The sequence below is a fragment of the Ixodes scapularis genome, unplaced genomic scaffold (assembly GCF_016920785.2).
Source record: "Ixodes scapularis isolate PalLabHiFi unplaced genomic scaffold, ASM1692078v2 PGA_scaffold11__112_contigs__length_91849675, whole genome shotgun sequence".
Taxonomy (NCBI): Eukaryota; Metazoa; Arthropoda; class Arachnida; order Ixodida; family Ixodidae; genus Ixodes; species Ixodes scapularis.
Window position 1 is genome coordinate 23,805,880 of NW_024609837.1, and position 19,288 is coordinate 23,825,167.

General features: G+C 47.0%; 2 protein-coding genes across 2 annotated transcripts; one reads left to right on the plus strand and one right to left on the minus strand.

The window, feature by feature from the left end:
* Nucleotides 1–1,460: 1,460 nt before the first annotated feature.
* Nucleotides 1,461–11,075, minus strand: LOC115332500 (RING finger protein 151-like). Its single transcript, XM_042288845.1, has 3 exons — nucleotides 10,870–11,075; nucleotides 8,120–8,476; nucleotides 1,461–2,607 (listed from the first exon to the last, which is right to left on the minus strand). Exons 2-3 carry the CDS (start codon nucleotides 8,387–8,389, stop codon nucleotides 2,308–2,310), a joined length of 570 nt encoding a protein of 189 aa, XP_042144779.1. The 5' UTR covers nucleotides 8,390–8,476; nucleotides 10,870–11,075; the 3' UTR covers nucleotides 1,461–2,307.
* A 58-nt stretch (nucleotides 11,076–11,133) lies between these two features.
* LOC115332499 lies at nucleotides 11,134–17,760 on the plus strand. Its single transcript, XM_040216451.2, has 3 exons — nucleotides 11,134–11,367; nucleotides 12,371–12,688; nucleotides 16,768–17,760. The coding sequence occupies exons 1-3, from the start codon at nucleotides 11,269–11,271 to the stop codon at nucleotides 17,713–17,715; spliced, it is 1,365 nt and encodes a 454-aa protein (XP_040072385.2). The 5' UTR covers nucleotides 11,134–11,268; the 3' UTR covers nucleotides 17,716–17,760.
* The last annotated feature ends 1,528 nt before the right edge of the window (nucleotides 17,761–19,288 follow it).

Sequence of the window (19,288 nt, forward strand, 5' to 3'; positions counted from 1 at the left end):
CCCCCCCCCCCCCCCCCCCCCCCCCAGGCTGGGGGGCGGTACCCTTGGTATCCCTTGGGCATCGCCGGCCAGTGTTTGCCCTGCCCAGTGGCATTGCTTCAGGGGGGAAAACACATGCCTTGCCCCCCACTCTGTGAACTCTAGGGGGGCAAACGCCCCCCTTGCCTTCCCAGTTGGTACACCCATGCACGAGTGCTTGCCATGGGTTGTTGGGAAGCAAACGTGTGGCTTGGGGAATTCTGCTATCATTCTTGAAGTGTTCCAATATGTCACTCTGCGGCACTATTGAGTGGCACAGGCAATCCACCCAAGTATGATTACAAGTAATTCGACTCAAACATTTGTGTCCTACAGAAAATGCTCACCTACCTGAACGGCCAGTAGCTTCTTTGCCGAGGGAGGAAGTTGTGGATAATGCTCAAGACAAACTGAAACTTCCAGTTCATATCTATAACAAGCCCGGACTTTTGACCGTGTACCCATATTGTACGGAGACACCATGTGAGACCATCGGAAGACAGATTAGTGCAATCTACAAGATCAAAGTACAGAGAGTGATATTATTGAAAAAACGTTTCAGCTCCATGTGAAGCCAGTGAATCGACACTGCTCATGACGTTTTGCATGTTCATGTCATGCTGCTGTCAAAAACCGTGCTAGTGTCAGATCGTAACAATTTTTCTTTTCTCGTCATCCTCGTCCACCGGTCACTCTCGAGAAATAGATCTTTCTCGCAAAGTTTTAGGGTGAGTTTTATATTTGTCCTTTGTTAAACGAAAAAGGGTGTGCATATATCTGCTTGATCCAACATCGCCATAAATTAATTACCCAGAAGTCCCGAGCAATTGATTTTAACACGCGTTTTATCAGCCGATTTTCATGGAGTTCTGGGACGTTTGGCGGCACGCATAAAAAAACTTTAGTCCCCCGGCAGAATTTGAACTCGCCACCTTGAGCCAAGTGCTTTGCCGACTGAGGCTATGCAGGGTTGGTGGTATGGACCACACAAAAGCGAGCTCATCCGCACGGCGCGTGAAGGCGTAGTTGCGCGTTTCGCTACCTTTCCTTCCTGTCGTGCAATGCCATCTCGCAGCGTTTGTCAGAAATGAAAACGAACCTTCGGTAGGCGGTGCCATTCAGACATCCTTCTCTTCTTCCCTGGAAGGCTTATCGAACATTCTGTGCTTACCAGTCTTTGTCAGCATCAACAAGCTTGTACAACGTTTATTTCATGCTTGCCTTCGTTTGTTTGTGGTGTTTAGTACAATCCGTCAAATTTAGGACATAATTATACAAAACGTTTCGCAGCTTCCTCATACCACTGGATAGTTAAAGGGCAATATGCTAGATGACTGCCCACCGCACGAAGAGCACAGAGCAGGATGAAGTCGTGCAACTAGAAATAAAATATTCTGATGTCCAGAAGCACTCCATTACAAAAATTAGAATATGGAAGAGTATTTCCTATAAAGTAACTCAGTTTATTGACAACCACATAAGATACCATTACATGCAAGGGAAGTATTGCTTTCCCACTCGTTTTTCTGCATATCTCGGCAAAGTTGCAACGGAAGAGTTGAGCAGCATCAAGCTTCCGATTGCCGAGGTTGAAGACGAAGCCTACGGTTCAATTTCCAAGAACACATGAAGCGTGTCATTCTCGATAAACCCGTCAAATTTAGCTCTTCCACCGCAGAGAGGCACCCTGCTCCAAAGCCTCCATTCCTTCTTCCCTTTGGCCTGAGGAATATGTTTCTCTGACATATATGCCAACCAGAATTTACCTTGTAGGAAACCACATTTGACTGGCCCTTCGGGTGAATGACACAGACCGTGCACACCTTGCTGAAGGGCCACTCCAGCTGCGAGTCATGTTCCCCGGGGTGTAAATGCATGTAAGACCCGAGGCCCACCTTCCTGCCCATACTATAAGCTGGACAGATTGGGATACACTGTAATCATACACGGTCCTCTTGGGGCTATACACGCTCTTCGAGCCACTTCTAAGTGCTTCATTCTTCAGGTCTGCCCAGTGTTCAATGTACCAATGGATTCTCCCATGCTTAGAAGGACTTGGCAAACTTTTGTGCACCACATCCAAGATGTCAGTCAGCTTGTCCCTTTGCACACAGAGCTCCTCACGCACATGCTTTTTTTAGTCGGCCATTGCTTCCCTAAGAACCTGCAGTCCCTCAGTGAGTTCAGTGGCACAGACTGTACTAAGGCTATTTAGCTGCTCAGTGAGCCTACAAGCTTCAGCCTCTAATTGGCCCTTGCATCTTGTTTGTACCCTCAGCTCTTGCATCTTCACTGCACCGGTTCAGGCTTGACTGCAGCGACATGATGTCCCCGGAGAGCTCTGTTCGTCTTGAGACAAACTTTGGTAACATTCCCAAGGTCTTGTGTGGCAGGGTTGTCGGTAGGCAAACTTGTGGCTTGGGGAATGCTGCAACCATTCTTGAAGTGCTCCAAAATGTCACTCTGCAGCACTGTTGCGTGACACAAGCAGCAAGGCACGACGTTGAAGTCACATTTCTTGTAGTGGTCCAGGAGGCAGGCTACAGGACCAATGAAGCTGCAGCCTTTAGGTGCATTCCAGCAGGCAACCTGGGCTCAAAGAAAAGATATTGGAATTGGGTGAACAGTTTTTTGATTAAAGAATGTTTATGCTAGTAATATAGGAACTTAGGAAAGTTTGTCAATGGCAGTCAAGGAAGCAGAAAAACGGTGCAAATATTGTTAGTGCACTCGTACATAATAAAACTCCGTTGTGCTTGCCAACTACTTCTTGTGTCACTAGTTCACAGCTGTTTTCCACTCTTGAAGGATGACCCACAAAGTAATTCATTGGGTACAGACTCATACATGCAACGCTTCTGTGCACGATACACTCGGGCAGAAAAGAAAAGTGGAAAGCTTAAAGGGGCCCTGCAATCATATTTAAGCGCCTAACTTTTTGCGGTTTCCATGTCTCTTGCGGTTCAGGCCAGAGCCGTATATTGGGAGAGTTTGGCCAGTGGGTGTGGCGACGAAGGCGCCGGAGAGGAGAAAAATAAATGAAAGGGAGGAGAGCGCCAAAGGAGCAAGAGAGAAAGAAGGGAGCAGAGAGGAGACGACCGCCATTTTTTAGCAACGCTGTCGGAGAAGAGCACTGCTGAGGCTACGCGTCATCTGCTACAGGCCGACTTCTTTTTCGCCTGAATAAAAGTTTGTGGCCATACGCCGAAAAATCTTCATTTATTAGCTTTTTAACCCACCGAGGAATAACAGAATGTCATTTTCTTGCCAGAGCCAGCGATATAAAAGGCAATAATCGAGATTCAGATGCCGATCCCACGCATTCCGCCGGGCGAATGATCGAAGATGGCGGCCCTTCCCACTCAGGTGGGAGCAGCCGGGAGGTCACGTGCATGCGCTCATGCCTCTCGCTCTATGCCGCGTTCTGATTGGCTCACTCGCGAGGAGAGCGTTGCAGCGGCGAGATCATAGACTGACCGAACTCTCCCCATATACGGCTCTGGTTCAGGCAAGCCAGCGGGCACGGAGAGAATAACTAAATATCAGTGCGTCATATTTTAACCGGACAATGCGGAAACCTCCTCCACCTACGGGGGCGACCCGCGGTGCCGAAAGCGCGCGATGTGTCCTTACTACTGGTCAGAGCCACTGAAAGCTTCTTCTTAATCGAAAGAGAAAATAAAAGTGGCTACATGAACTGTTTCAATTATTTATGAAGGTAGTTTTAGTTCAGTATTTTAGATCAGAAAAGAAACAAATTCAGTTTATAAAGTAGGGAAACAAGAAATGACCCGTCGACATACCCGTCACCAAGCGGTGGTAAAGGCGGCGCATGCTAGAAAGGGGTAATGGGATCAGACACCGACTAGCGGCGAGCGTAGAAAGGTCGCGGATGTACGCGGCGGCGCTGCAGTCGTATACGGGCTCGAGGATCGAACCGGTTCCGACCGTTCCGAAGGCCTTTAGCAAGCAGGTTTGGCTTGCGGTTTGGCCGTTTGGCGGTATGGCAGTGCAAAGTGGCTCCTGTTCTGAACTTATATCTACCCCGTGTTTGTTGTCGTTTGTGGCCAATTAAGTGTCATACCGAAGTAGTGTTTAATTGCGCTGCAAATGCAATGCGAGCTGCCCTGGCTGCCCGCTTCATACAGCCTATCCAGAACATGCTTTAGTGGTGCCCTCTTGAGCCGTCGACACGGAGTGCGGCAGCCGTGAGCACTCGCTGAGCTCCTCTAGCTGACGGCCACTCAACCGACCAAGGACTTTACGAAGGAGGTTATTCTTTGCTCGTTTTTGTAACTTTATTTTGCCTATAACTTTTAAAACAAAGCAAAACTCGAGAAAAGAAAAGTTTCATTAAGATACTATGTTCGGTGCAAATTAAAAAAAAAACAATAAAAACAGTCAAAAAGTTGTTGCACGGCAACTCCGGTTCATAGTTTCAATTTTGGGATTACGACAGTTTTTAGCGCAGTCAGCGTCCCTGAATTACAAGGTGTTATTTTTTTCTGTGTATTGTGCGTAGTTTTAAAAATATAGACACCTTAAAGTTTTGTTTGGGGCGCGGTCGACAAAACCGAAACTAGCCGCTTGAGGCGACAGCAACACTAGTAATTAGCCGCTAGGCGGACGTGACGTCACGGTTGTTCTCGTCCCTGCCTTGTTCTGGCGCAACAAGTATGTGGTCCAAGCGGCAACTACCTCTGTTGTGCTAGCCGTTCTTGGCCAGTAGTTACTAGTAACATGTTACCGGTAACTAGTTACTTTCTTCAGTAACTTGTAACTCTATACCGATTAGTGAAAAGGACTTCTAACTGTAACAGAGTTACTATTTTTGGAAGTAACTGTAAAAAGTAACTTCGTTACAGTTACTTCTCAGATTGATCTGGAAACATGTTGCAAACACGACCACCAAATCGTCTCGCAACTCGTGAGAGTCCCAAGTCCTGCTACGGAAAGGGCACAGCAAAAACTGCTGCAGAAATGTCTGGGGCAGGAGGGGAAAAAAGAAGAAGAAACTAAATTTTGGATGACCCTGCTTGGCCAAGCTGGTACCATTAACTAAACAAACAAAATTTGGGGGTTTTACGTGCCATACCAACGACGGGCATCTGGCATGCCCCAGCAGAGGACTGGGGATTAATTTGGACCACCTGGGGATCTTTTGACATGCAACCGAAAGCTCGGTTACACGGCGCCTCCTCCGCAATAAGCCTTCGTCAGATTGCGGGCACGTCGGCCAAAATTCGAACCCGCCACATGGGGATCCGTAGGCCAGCGCTCTCGCCTCGGAGCCACCGAGGCGGCTTGGTACCGCCAATTGGAAGGATGGGGACATTAGTGTCCGCACCAGCCGTATATGGTACATCGCCCACAGCGCATGCAGGTGTAACAAAGCAAGGCATCTATAGAGCGTTTTTCTTTTCTTCGTCCGATGGAGGGAGCAAGTTCTTTTTGGAGAGGACAGCTTTTGGCGAATGTCGCCCTAAACGCCCGCAGGATTACGGCACAAACCAATTCTCCGAATTTCGTCTTCTTCCCGCCAAGCATGTTTTTTTCCCCTCTCATTTGAATTGTCCAAATTCCAAATGCACTCTGGCTGGGTGTCTACTTCAGGCCCATTTTCTCTCCCTTCCTTTTTCTCTTACAACCCAATTACCAGCCTTGCCTCCCGTCACCCACCTGTCCCGCTTCAGGTCCCATCACTTGAGAAAAAGTATTCGCTCGAAACGTCTGTTGTTCTGCTCGTTTGTGCGTTTTCTTGAAATTGAAAGACCGCCCTTAGCCGGGACCAGAGGCAGTTGGCATCACTTGATTTTTCGATATTCACGTCGTGGGCTTTCCGGGTGGTTTCTTCTATTTTGGGTGATGAGGTGGAGGAACACAAGTGTGTTCGATCTGGTTAGGAAGTGGTGGAGAAAAGATTGCAACAGCTGTTTGGAATTCTACAAGCAATGGTCGTTTGTACCTTGATCAGCACTTATTTTGTCAGAGGAATGTTGCTTCAACATTGCTCTTCAAGTGTTTCATGAAAGATTGTGCGCGTGCAATAGAAAATGATTCGACCGACGAGTGGATTGGAGTGGCATAAGAAAACATCTACAAAGCTGATTGCAAGGTATAACTTATATTATTATTGACTTCACATTTGCACAACTCTTATTGCTTCCGTCCGATTTTGCCTCATCAAAGAAATTTGAATTGGTCGATTGTAGACTGGCACCATGGTTGTATATATACGAGATCTGGACACCAGTTGTTGTGTTCGTGTATACCTTATGGACGTCGCACATTTTTTTATGTTTTTCATGGACCAGGTATCTGCTATGTTAAAAAATTGAAAAACTAAAGTTGCCTATAATTTCCCAAAGACGAGAATTTAAATCTTTTATCATATTGCGGATTGGCTTGGATACTGCCTTAGATTATGACCTTGTTCAAGGAGCTATTCATGGTAAAAATTGAAAAAGGAAGAACAAAACATGTTAATATTGATTATTAAGAAAATCTTAGTTTCTCAAAATAATCAGATTCACTACCATGAACGACACAATGTCTAATAAGAAATCTATGCTAATTTAAAGGCATATACATGAATGATAAAGTAGTGAGTGCGCAGGCGAGCTGGTGGATGTTAACCATTTTGTTCATGGCCCGAGAGTGAGGCAGGAAAAGAGGAAAGCTTCAAAGTAGAAGAAAAATGAACAGTCGACTGTTTATTTTTCTTCTACTTTGAAACTTTCCTCTTTTTTCTGCCTCAGTCTCGGGCTAAGAACAAAATGGATATACAGGAATGTTCTTTTTGATTGTTTTCTTATGTTTCTGTGTAAAGTAACGACGAAGTAACGAGGTTACTTTTGCAAAGTAACTAACTGTAACAAGTTACTCTTTAAATAATGTAACTGAAACAGGGTTACTTTTTTGCCTGAGTAACTGTAACACTGTTACATTTTAGCAGTAACGTGCCCATGACTGCAGCTGGGTCAGTCCTGACACCACGATGCGCGCACCGAGTTGCTTGCTAAAACGAGCCTTGGAGTCCTCCTCACAAGCCAATAAACAAAAGGCTATACCGATGCTACAAGTGCTACAGATAAAAGCAATGGCTAAATACGCCAATCACCAGCCCGGCGCCGTTTTGCACAGGAGACAAGAGATGGTGCAACGAACAGCGGCAACGAACGAGCACACGGCGCCGAGAGCCAGTGTCTTTAGCAGACAATCTTTTTGACTCAAAAGCGGCGCGCGTTCTGCAGGCAGCGACAGTCGCAGAAACAAAAACAGGCGCGGTAACAAGAAACTGCAGTTTCTTGTCTGCTAAGGACGCCGGCTCTCAGCGTCGTACGCTCGTTCCTTGGCAGCAGTTGGTGTCGCGACCTTTCCTTGCATCACCCTGCAGGTATTAGTTGGCAATGCGGCGTCCCCTTTATGTAATATTTTGGCTTGGGTCGTACTTTGTGTCGCTAAAGCGACACCAGTAATTTATTTCCTTTGGAGTTTTGGCCGGAGTTGCCCTTTAAAGGGATGCTGAACCGATATTTGGAATCTCATAATTATTGCCCGAGCGGGCTTCACGGGATGGTACTGTACCTAAAAACGATATTCAATCAGACGGATGGGGCCCGAATTATTAATCCTCGGCCGGAAGCCGTTGGCGCGAGCGAGTCCTTCTGAGAGCAGGCGTAGCGGAACTGACATGCGCATTCTCGGCGCCCGCAGCGCCCCTGGTGCCTCTGCGCATTCTCCTCGTTCGTTGGTGCTCGCCTTGATTCTTCGCTCGGCGGCTGTTCTCAAAGTGGCTGGTACTAACAATAACAAACGCCACCCGGCTTAGCGTCTGGCTTGGCTTGGCTCCGTCCGTCTTTTGAGGCGAATGAGAATGCGCACGTCACGAAGCGAGCTTTCCACAACGCTCACCAGGGGTCGCGTAAAATTGTATTTTTCGTGTTTATTCAATTTTATACGCCTTCTCGCTCAGAATAACGTCATTTAGAAGTAAAGGACATGCTATGTATGCCATCGTGACCAAGAATTTCCACCCAAAATTTCGGTTCAGCATCCCTTTAACTAGTAACCGTGAAGGGGAGGGAGGTTAAGTACTCACAGTACGGTTCAGGATGTACTTGAGAGGGACCTCCAGCTGCTCAACATCATCTTCGCAGAAGGGTTTCTTGTCGACGGGACACACACTCCCTTCGTCGACACACTGGGCATGGCACTTCGTGCAAAGTGTGTGGATGCAGGGCAGCCTGACCGATTTCCTGTATAAAACCCCGCAGACGGCGCATGTTTTCTGCGCGATGATGGGCTCTTTGAACAGCGTGGGCCTCCAGTCTAGGGCGTCGGAGAACCCGGCTACTCTGAAAGACTCCATCTCCACAGGGGTAAGGTCGCCGCCTGCCAATTCCTCCGTGGCATGCAAAGAAATATGTAAATCATGCAGGTTCCTTCTTCAGAAGACCTGTGGGGGACATGTGTGCGATCATGTAAGCAAGATGTCAAAACCACAAAGCAATGACACAAACTCATGAAACTATAACAAATAGCACATACAGATCAAACAGTTGCTTGGCGCTCTCCGGAAGACCAGCCTCCCAGGAGCTTTTGCACATCAAGTTATGTTAGCGTTGATACGAAAACAGTGGCTGCTCGAAATGCTCCGTACTGCTAATGCCAGAAAGCAGGCACTCTCCAAAGTACTGTGGGTGTGGGTGTCCAGTACATCAGGAAGTCTTCTTCCTGACTGAAATCACAGCCTCATTTCAAAGCGGCGTTTACATGAGTGGAGGGGCTAGCGTCTGGTGTTAGTTTATTAGTCGTGTGGTTTGTGGATAATTTTCTGATGGCAGACGGCTGCTGCGAACGACTGATAGCCCCCTTCTACACTTTCCCATCTACATCAATGGCTCTTCAAAGCTTTAGGTTCCTAAGATTAATTGTGTTGCGTGCGGTAACAAATTCAAAAGAGTAAAGCTATACGCACTCCGGAGTGCGCTTCGCGCGGAAATGGCTATACGCACTCCTCCGAGAGATCATGCCGCTTGGGCCACCCTTTTCGAACGGCGCGTGAATCACTGGAGCGCTCGTTAACACAGCCCCCCGCCTGCGTTCACGCCGCTTCGCGGCGACAGTATCGGCTGCTAATTACAAAGCGTAACCAGTACACGCCGCTTCGCGGCGTCCAGCCGGCAATCCAAGCCCCGCTGTCCCCGATCGCACCTCCGGAAAGGGAGTCCGATACCATTTAGTTCTACGAAGTTTCTTGACAACATTCGATTTTTTTTTAGAGCGCAGCTCTTAGGGGCCCGTTCCCGGCTTGAGCGGCGTCGCCGTCGGCGTCGGCGTAACCAAGGTCATCCCAAGGTCACGTGGCCCCCAAGGTCACGTGACACCCAAAGTCACGTGACCCCCCCGAGGTCACGTGACCCCCCCCCCCCCCGAAGTCACGTGACACCCCCAGGTCACGTGACCACCCCCAGGGTCACGTGACCTCCCCGATGACGTCACCGGCATCCGCATCGTCATCATCACTGATGACGTCATCAGTGACGTCACTGATGACGTCATCAGTGATGATGACGATGCGGATGCCGGTGACGTCATCAGTGACGTCACTGATGACGTCATCAGTGATGATGACGATGCGGATGCCGGTGACGTCATCAGTGACGATGACGTCATCGGGGAGGTCACGTGACCTCGGCGGGGGTCACGTGACCTGGGGGTGTCACGTGACTTCGGGGGGCATCCGCATCGTCATCATCACAGATGACGTCATCGGAGTCCGCATCGTCATCGTCACTGATGACGTCATCAGTGACGTCACTGATGACATCATCGGCATGGTCACGTGACTTCCCAAGGTCACGTGACCCCCCCCCCCCAGGTCACTTCACCCCCCAGTACCCTTCCCTCCTCCTCCTCAAGAGCTGCGCTCTAATTCGGTGTTACAGGGAGTTGTAAACGGCTTTCTTTTTTTTTTTTTTTTTACTGTTCATTGCAAAAAAGGAAATGTCGTAAATATCGCCAAATGCCTCGACAAAACAAAATGTTTGAGAAAAAAAAAAAAAAAAAAAAGAAAGTAGGCCCACCGCGGATTGAACCCGCGTCCACTTGCGTATGAAGCGGACACCCTAACCCCTATGCCGTGGCACCGCTTAGGAAATAAAACAAAAAAAAAAAAAAAAATTGGCTTGCTCTTTATGTTTATACAGCCTTGATGGAGATGCGCCTCAACGGGTAATCGGTCTCTTAGCTGTAGATGAGAAATTTAGCCAGTGCGGTACAACCGCTAACCTGGGATTTTTTTAACGTGCATCACGCAGTAGTGATCACACGAACGCGTGCCGGTACGAAACTCATCCAGATCGAAACGGGCGGGGGCGGCGGGGATCGAACTTGATCGAACCCAGGAGGTTCCCAGCGCAAGCTTTCGCTCCACGCTCCGAGCTGAGACGCGTTAGCCCACTCGGCCACATTTGCACACCAAGTAAAAGGAGGAGAGGGAAGCTGCTTTTGTAAGAATTTTGAGTGACGGGTTAATCTTCTATAATCTTCTGGGAGGAGAATAGCGACGCCTGTGCAAATCCGGAAGGCACAAAGGAGGGTCCTGATAAGAGGGGAGCTCCTTCTCCCCCTCTTCTCTGGAGGGTATCGGAAATGACGTCATATGCAAGGAGCCAAGCGGAGTGCGTATAGCCATTTCCGTCCGAAGCGCACTCCGGAGTGCGTATAGCTTTACTCAATTCAAAATGTTTGCGCGCGCGCGTGCGTGTGTAGACACGCACGCCGAGTTCGGTTGCACATCCGCGCGCGTTGAGCTTGCAGCAAAGTATGCTATGACTGTATACAAACCTGCGACGTTGTTATGGCGAAGCCTGTCCTTATTGGAAAAATACTCCGAGCAGAACTGCTTCACAAAGCCCGCGCCATTGCGTAAAAATGCGTTCCGCTCCGATTGGATTGGATCGAACTGGATTGCAGTTGCACTCTATTCTGTGCGTCCCAAGATCAGTGGTGCGGGTGGTGCGTCCCCTGCAAAAAAAAAAAAAAAAGAAAAGACGAAAAAATGTGCCTCATCGGAGCTAGTAACTGATAGTGGCGTTATAATTTCGACGGAGCACATATTTTTTTTTCATAATAAGATATTATTTTTTCATAAGATAATGTAAAATACTTTAAATTGTTTTTGTTTTCGTCCGTGCGACAGCCGCTGCGGGTTTTCGGGTTGTGGCACTGGCTGGTTTTGAGAAGATGGCGTCTGACGCGGCAAGCTCAAGTTGCTCAAGTACCTCTCCTGCTCGGATATTTTCGAAGATTCTTTGTGTGAAGACCTCGAAAAAGCGCAAACAGGTAATCGCCCACGTGTACGCGAGTACAAGAACATGTTTCCCGGAGAAGTCGGTCGTGAAGTCCTGGAGCCGGTCAGTAACGACACCGGAGTGTGCGCCCGCACTGTCGCGAAGTACAAGGCGCAGTGTCTATCAGGCAAGGTGGCGTCCCCGAAGCGAAGACCTCGCAACATAAAAGTTTCGAGCACGGGGACCGTCAGGCACATAATCGCAAGTAATAAGGTTGTGCTTCTCGAAAAAATACACGGACAAGGAGGTATACACGACGTTTCGGGCGGACACCCTTCCAGTAATAGACGCGAAAGACGGCACTAAACGGGCAGGGGTCGGCCACGTCAGAAAAATAGGAGTAGGTACATTGGCCGAGAGGGAGGGGAAGGCGAAACCGTTAGAAGACGAAGTACTACTTCTTCGCCTATCATCTAACGCAGCTAAAAACGCGGTTAAAAAAGAAAGGAAGAAAGATGCAAAGCAAAAGCTGGGGCACGGGATCTCGAACTCGCCTTGCGGTGTCTTCCGCGAGAACAAGACACCCAGAATGGTCCACGGGGGTCCCCGGCCGCCACAATCACGACCACAACGGTTACGACGGGCGGACGCGTGGTTCGAATCGATTCGAGGAGTTTTCGGGCGGAAAGAAAACAAATTTCGAGCCGCAAATTGTGTTTTGGGTAGTTAGGCCCTCATCTGTCATGAGTGAATAAAAACCTTGGCAAGCATAAACACTCCATCAGTGTCCCTTTAAGAAGATTTTCATTTCAGTTGTCCCCAAAAGCTCTTGAACAAAAAGGGGCTACGCATGGCAAGATTCAAACAAAAAATATCACAAACGAGGTGACATTTGTACAAAAACGAGTGATATCAGCTTTTAGGTTCCACATTGGTCTCCTAAACAAGAGGCATGCACAATGGATATCATCTAGAACATAATTTTGCAATGCACTCAACTAAATTTATTTAACAATATTCTATGGTCATCTGATCTGATGTTTTTAATTTCACAGCATTCTATGCCTGCCATCGACGGAATGGACAACAGTGCCCAACTGGAAATGGCATCCTTCAGGGTTGCCGAGTTCTCCGAAGTCCTCGACTGGAGGCCCATGCTGTTCCAAGAGCCCATCATTGCAGAGAGAGCCTGTGTCTTGTGCGGTGTCGCGTACAAGAAAGCAGTCAGGCTTCCCTGCGTACACACTCTGTGCACAAAGTGCCATGCCCAGTGCGTCGAACGAGGAAGCGCTTGTCCTGTCGACCAGAAACCATTCTGCGAAGATGATGTTGAACAGCTAAACGTCTCTCTCAAGTATCTCCTGAACCGTACGGTGAGTTGCCATAACCTCTTTGCGACTGCTTTTACTTGAAATGCCCCATCTTCATTCCCGGCTCTCGATGTGACCGGAACTACCTACTTCACGTAACAGACTGTGCCCGCGTCATAAGTGAGCAGAGAGCAACAGTACACAACAACGATGGCAACATCAGAAGTAGGCCCGTTTATCGCTTACACATCTGATGTCAACAGCATTTGCACAACATTCTACTGTTTTTCGTCTTCAATTTTGAAACCGAACGAAACTACCACATTTTTGGCATATACATAGTGTGATCGAATCATGGCACACAGCGACCCCGGAAGAGTATTTTAAGTGGGGGGGCTAGCGGTCGAAATAAAAGGTGGAAGGGGGGGGGGGGGGGGGGGGAGGGGGGGGGAAAAATAAAAAAATTAAAATTGGAAAAAAAAAAAAAAAATTTACCAAGATTTTTTTGTTTAAAAGGTTTATTACCACTCTCTATACCGTGTGTCTATATGTTCATCCGAAATTCCCGTCACGAAGCAATAAGATGTTACCACAATCTGACCCTATTGTAGTAGCTATTAGCGGCGAGATGTTTTGGTGGCGCCCTCCTATGGTTCCCCCTTGTGACGTCATTACTTTGCGAACAACAAGTTCGATGGTGCTTGTAAATAGCATGGTGGAAGCCTGAAATCATTGCGCTCTCAAAGCGACACTGCCAACTCCGTCAAAATTAAAGCTCTTTCATTCCTCTTATTTCCGTCTATGGTATACCCTAGGGTGCCTTCATGTGCGCTCTGCTTAGGGTGGAGACATCTCGCCATTTTGTCCCACACGTTTATTTTTATTTTTTGTTCAGAAGTGTGTGAAAGAGCATGTCCCTGCACGCATTTCTGGCGCTGACTGTTATGGCGACATTTTGTTTTCGTCGATTTCTTTGTATTTTCCCCGTGAGCGCGTGCTGTCGGCATCGGGTACTACAAAGGGTGGCATCACCCTAAACAGAAGGACATTGAGGTACCCTAGTATACCCTTTTTGACGTCATAGTCAGCTTTTGGGCCAATCGTGGAAGGCCGACCACAGCGACGCTTTCGGTCGCGCACATCGCCAATACGGCGACATCGATCTACGGTGTCGATGTAAAATGCTGACGATTTCAACAAAGGTGTATTTCAATCGTGGACGCATTCCTGTGAAATTTCTCAGCACAGCTTCATTCCTGTCAAAAGTTATAACAATGCATTCTTGTAAGTTTCAAAAACGTTTACCTCCGGTGGACGCGGTCGTCCTTCGGGTGTAAACCTTCACTGGCAATGCCCTTTTTTATTTCAGCATGTTTCCCGTTTTTATGGTCGTATTTCAAGAGAGGGTAAAAGTGACCTAAAATATAATGGTGCTACAGTTACACAGGGAAAAAAAGTAACCCTGCGACAGTTAGTTACAAAATTTAAAGAGTAACTTGTTACAGTAAATTTACTTTGCTAAAGTAACGCGCTACTTTGTCGTTATATTACAAAAAATTATTAAAAGAAAAAATTTCAAAGGAATTTTCCTTAATGTGCATCTTATTTAACATATATTTTTCGTAAGACATTGTGTTGTTCATGGTTGTGAATCAGTTTTTTTGAGAAACTAAGATTTTTCTAATATCCAATATTAACATGTTTGATGCTTCCTAATTCAACTTTTACCTTGAATTTCTCCCTGAACGGGAAAATCCACTGTATGATAAAGCATTTAGCAGATACTTGCTGAGGATAAATAAAGAACTTTAAAATTAAGCGCGACCACCATAAGGTATACACGAATACAACAGTACGCGTCTAGGTCTCGGGTATATGCAATCATGGTGTGAGTTTATACATTCGGTCAATTCTAATTTCGGATTTCTTTGGTGAGACGAAACTGGGCAGAAGCAATAAACATCGTACATATCTCAAGTCAATAATAATATAAGTCATGCCTTGCAATCAGCTCTGTAGATGTGCCACGCCAATCCATTCGTCAATCGAATCGTTTTCTACAGCATGCGCGCAATCTTTCATGAAACACGAAGCTTCTCTTGAGCACTTGGAGAGCAATGTAGCGGCAACATGTCTTCGTTAAACCCGCTGAACGGGGAAGCGGTGCAAAAGAAGCACTGATCAAGGTACAAACGGCCACATGCGTGTAGAATTTCAGACGGGTTTCGCTGTCTTTTCTCCGCCACTTCCTAACCAGATTGGACATGTTTGCTTTCCATTGCAACTAGGATAGAGTCGAGACCAACCGGAAAGCCCACGACGTGAATACCTACAAATTAAGTGATGACAACTGCCGGTCTCGGTCAAGGGCGGTCTCTCAATTACAAGAAAACACACAAACTAGCAGAATGACACAGACGGTTCGAGCGAATACTCTTTCTCAAGTGACGGGACCCGAAAAGGTACGAGTGGGCGACGGAAGGCAAGGCCAATAATTGGGTTGCAAAAAGATGGGAGGGGAGAGCAAATGGGGCCTAAAGTCGAGACCGCACAAGAGTGCATCTGGGAGTTGGACGATTCAAATTAGAGGGGAAGGAGCCGTATGCTTGGCGGCAAAAGTCGAGGTTCAGAAAATCGGTTGTTCCGTAAGCCAACGGGCATTCGAAGCGACAACCACCAAGAACTGTCCTCCGCGAAAAGCATTTGCTTCCTCCGCTGGGCAAGAAAAAAAAGAAAACACTTTAGAGATGCCGCGCATTGTTAGATCCTCGTGCCGAGTACGTACACTAATGTTCCCATCATCCCAGTTGGCGAAACCAGCTTGGCGAAGCAGGGTTACCCCAAAATTCAGTAGTTTTTGCTGTGCCCTTCCCGTATCAGGACTTCAGACTCCCTCGTGAATTACGAGATGATTTGGCAGTCGTGTTTTCAATATTTCTGCGCATAAATCTGAGAAGTAACTGTAACGACATTACTCTTTGTAGTTACTTTCGAAAACTAATAACCCTTTTACAGTTACAAGTTATTTTCACTAAGGAGTAACGAGTTGCATTTACAAGTTACTGAAAGAAGCAACTAGTTCCCGGTAACAGGTTACTAGAAACTAGTTACTGCCCAGGACTAGAAAAGCATCCGGGTGTATAACAGGGTGCCCGCCTGAACATAGCAGGCTGGCTCGCCAGGAACCAAATGGGGATTCCAAAACCAAACAAGAAAATACAGGCGAGAATGCCACAATTTTTTTATGTCTTTGACGGCTACCGTGATAGCGGTGCTTCAACACTGACCGTAGTGCTGAAGCACAAACTCTGTCGCCTGCTAAGGCTTCCTCTTTCCTTCGGAGTTGGGATACTTAATTCCCTCAGCTTGCTACATCCGTAGGCAGTGCCTCGTTCAAGAAGGACTTTCGTCTCGCGCAGACCATCGCCCCACCTCATGCTTCGGCTCTTTCCACGGAAGCCATTACACGACCCTCGTGATTACTCAGACCGCCAAAACCACAACTATAAAACAAAACAAAACACTGCAGCCGCAAGACAAAAAACAAAACAAAAAAAAGCTAGAAGAAGTTTTTGGGAAACGTCACTGCTCAAAATAGAAGCACAATGAAGAAGCAGGCTGGCTGGTGGACAAAAACAGTGTCCTGCGCATTCCCTCACTTGGCCAACCCGCGAGAGCCATATGGGAAGGCCTCAGAAAAATGACCGAGGAGGGAAAAAGGAGAGGTCTCCCCGACTGCTAAAAAACATCACAAATGCCAACTTTCCTTTTTTTTCCCTACATTTTTTTTTTTTTTTTAGGTGTTGCGTTGTTTGCGGTTTACTGACACTTTGCTTTACTTCATCAATTTTTTCTGGAATTCGATGACGAAGGTCTAGCCGTCATTTGGTGAATAACCAGCCGTAACAAAAACAGAGCCACGGGGAGCTAAGCAATAACGGGAACTTAAGGGGAGGGGGGAGGGGCAGGGGTGCAGGCATTGTTTAGTACGTGTTGAGCCAAACGCAGGGGGCCTTAGCATACTGTCCAGCACCCCTGGAAAATGTCAGCGGGTGCTGAAGCCCTCGTTGCCGCCCCCGGTTCTGGGGTCCCTGATGGCACATTCTTTTTCGACATAGTTTGTGTATGTTTCCGTCTCCCAGGTCGCCTGCTGGAACGCTCCTAAAGGCTGCAGCTTCATCGGCACTGCAGCCAGCCTCTTGGACCACTACAAGGAGTGCGGCTTCAGCGTCGTGCCTTGCTGCCTGTGCCGCTCTTCAGTGTTGCAGTGCGACATTATGGAGCACTTTAAGAGTGGATGCAGCATTCGCGAAGCAAAGTGTGAGCCTCCAGACGATCTTGCCACAGAAGACCTCAAGGACGTCGGCAGTGCTTGTCTTGAGATGAAGAGAGCCACGGGGAAGATCTCTGAGGACCTCATGTCGCTGCAGACCAGCCTGAACCGGTGCAGCGAAGACGTCAGGGCGGAGGGTGCAAGATGCAAGGGCCAATTGGAGGCTGAGGCTTCCAAGCTTGCTGAACAGCTCAACAGCCTTAACACGGTCTGCACCACCGGTTTCGCCGAAGAACTGCAACTTCTCCAGGCAGCAATGACCGACTACAAAGGCCATGTGAGCAAGAAGCTCCGTTTGCTGTGCTGTTCTAAGCCTACAAGGGTCCACTGGTACATTGAGGGGTGGGCAGACCTTAAGAAGAAAGCACTTGAGGGAGGGTTACAACTGGATAGTCCCACATGGACCATTTATGATTATAGTGTCTCCCAACTTTTTGAACTTGACCTAGAGGAGGGTCAGGACCGCGTTGGGTGCTACATGAAGATATGCTCCGGGAAACAGGATCTGCAGCTGGAGTGGCCTTTTAGTAAGGTTTTCACGATTGGTGTTATTCACCCCAAAGACCAATCAAAGGTGATTTCGTACATGATAAATCCTGGTGACTGTAGAGATGAACTCCAGCGTTCCTTCCTAAGGCCCAAAGAAAGAGCAAATGTTGCATGTGGAGCACAGAACCTGACAACAGCCAAGGAGCTTGAAAAGGGTGGGTTTATACAAAGCAATACACTCCACATGTTTTTAGAGATAGAGCCGTAATTTCTTTTCATATTTGCCATACATTAATAAGGATTAAGCAAGTACTGTTTTGTTTAGCTTTGCAAAAAGAGCTTTTAATTTGTCTGAGAGCCTGATATAGGAAAAGCATTGCAACTGTTGTACTTTCCTTGCATGTAATATTACAGTGTATTGTTAAAAGAAAATATGTTGCTTTGTGAGTGGGTGTTTTAACTTGAATTAACCAGCCTACTTTTGTGAGAAGTCCAATTATATTTTTCAGCTAGCCAAAAGCCTGCATGAAGCACTTCTGCATCAGTACTTTTATCGTTTCATTCACTATCTATTTGGATCGTGACTAGTCAGTTGTCTAGCAAGCGGGAATTGTCAGGGAAATTTTAATCACCAGAAAAAATTAGGGAATTGTCAGGGATATTGTCAAAAATCGACCTTAGGGAAAATGACCCGGAAACGGCATCAAGTGCCCTGAGCAAAGACTTGAGGACTCAGTGGCAGAAAAATGGGCAATAAATTATGCTTAGAGCGGAGCGCGGGCCCTGCTCACCCAATGTAGAGTGTGCAACACCCTGCTAGTGGACAGCCTTTGGGCCTGCTTAAATCTGTATTACTCTTATTTTTGTTTTAGTTTGGGTTGCAGGTTAGTCAGATTTTGGACTTCACAGCTAATTTAGAATGCAAACAGTCGGGAGTGATATTTTAGTTATGCTTGTATAAATGTTGTTTATTTTGTTGGGAACTTCATTTTTTATAAAATCAGCTTTCGCATTGACTGTATTTAGTTGAGAAGTGTTTTTAGTTGTTCAACTTCATAGTGCTGTATGGTGTTACTATTATGGATTATTTCAGACACATGTTTAGAAAATCGTGCACTGTTATCCTTTCATATGTTGAGTGGCATTACTACTCAATGTACCTTTTCTATCTTCCATTGCACTATCTCACTTTCTGGATTATAGACTCTCGATGTATTTACCCCACTTGAAATTATTAAAAAAAAAGAGAACAATGGATAGAAACAAAAGTGACACCTGTTTATCGAAACCGATTGATAAATACTGAAATTCACTGCTTTTTAAGACTTCCCAATGACGTGCAGTAGAGCTCTGCACGGGGCCGTGCCAACTCAGAAACCCGGGCCCGACCCGGCCCACGATTCAGGCCTGGGCCGATTTTCGGGTCTGGGCCGGGCCCGGGCAATGGTGTAGTATACTCTCTAAAACGTTGAGAAGAAAATGCTAACGCGTTGATCGTTAAGATTTGAAAGAAACGAAAAAGCCACAGTGCAAACTCGCTACGACTCCACACACAAAAAAAAAATTTTAGAAATAAAGCAAGCTGTCATGGTCTAGGAATGCCCACAAGATACTGAGAGTTCTGGGTATTCCATCAGCATAGTGGACAGTGCGATTGTCTCTCCCTTTCCTTTTCAAAATCCAGAAGAAAAAAAAAAATAATGCCCTCTGGCTACCAAAGATAAGCTATGTCTTTCATATTTGTGTAAGCCTTCAGATGTTCACCACGTAACTGCGATATGACAGAGTCTTTCATGCAAATTGGCAAAAGAATGAAATGCACCAACACCTTCTCAGGGCAG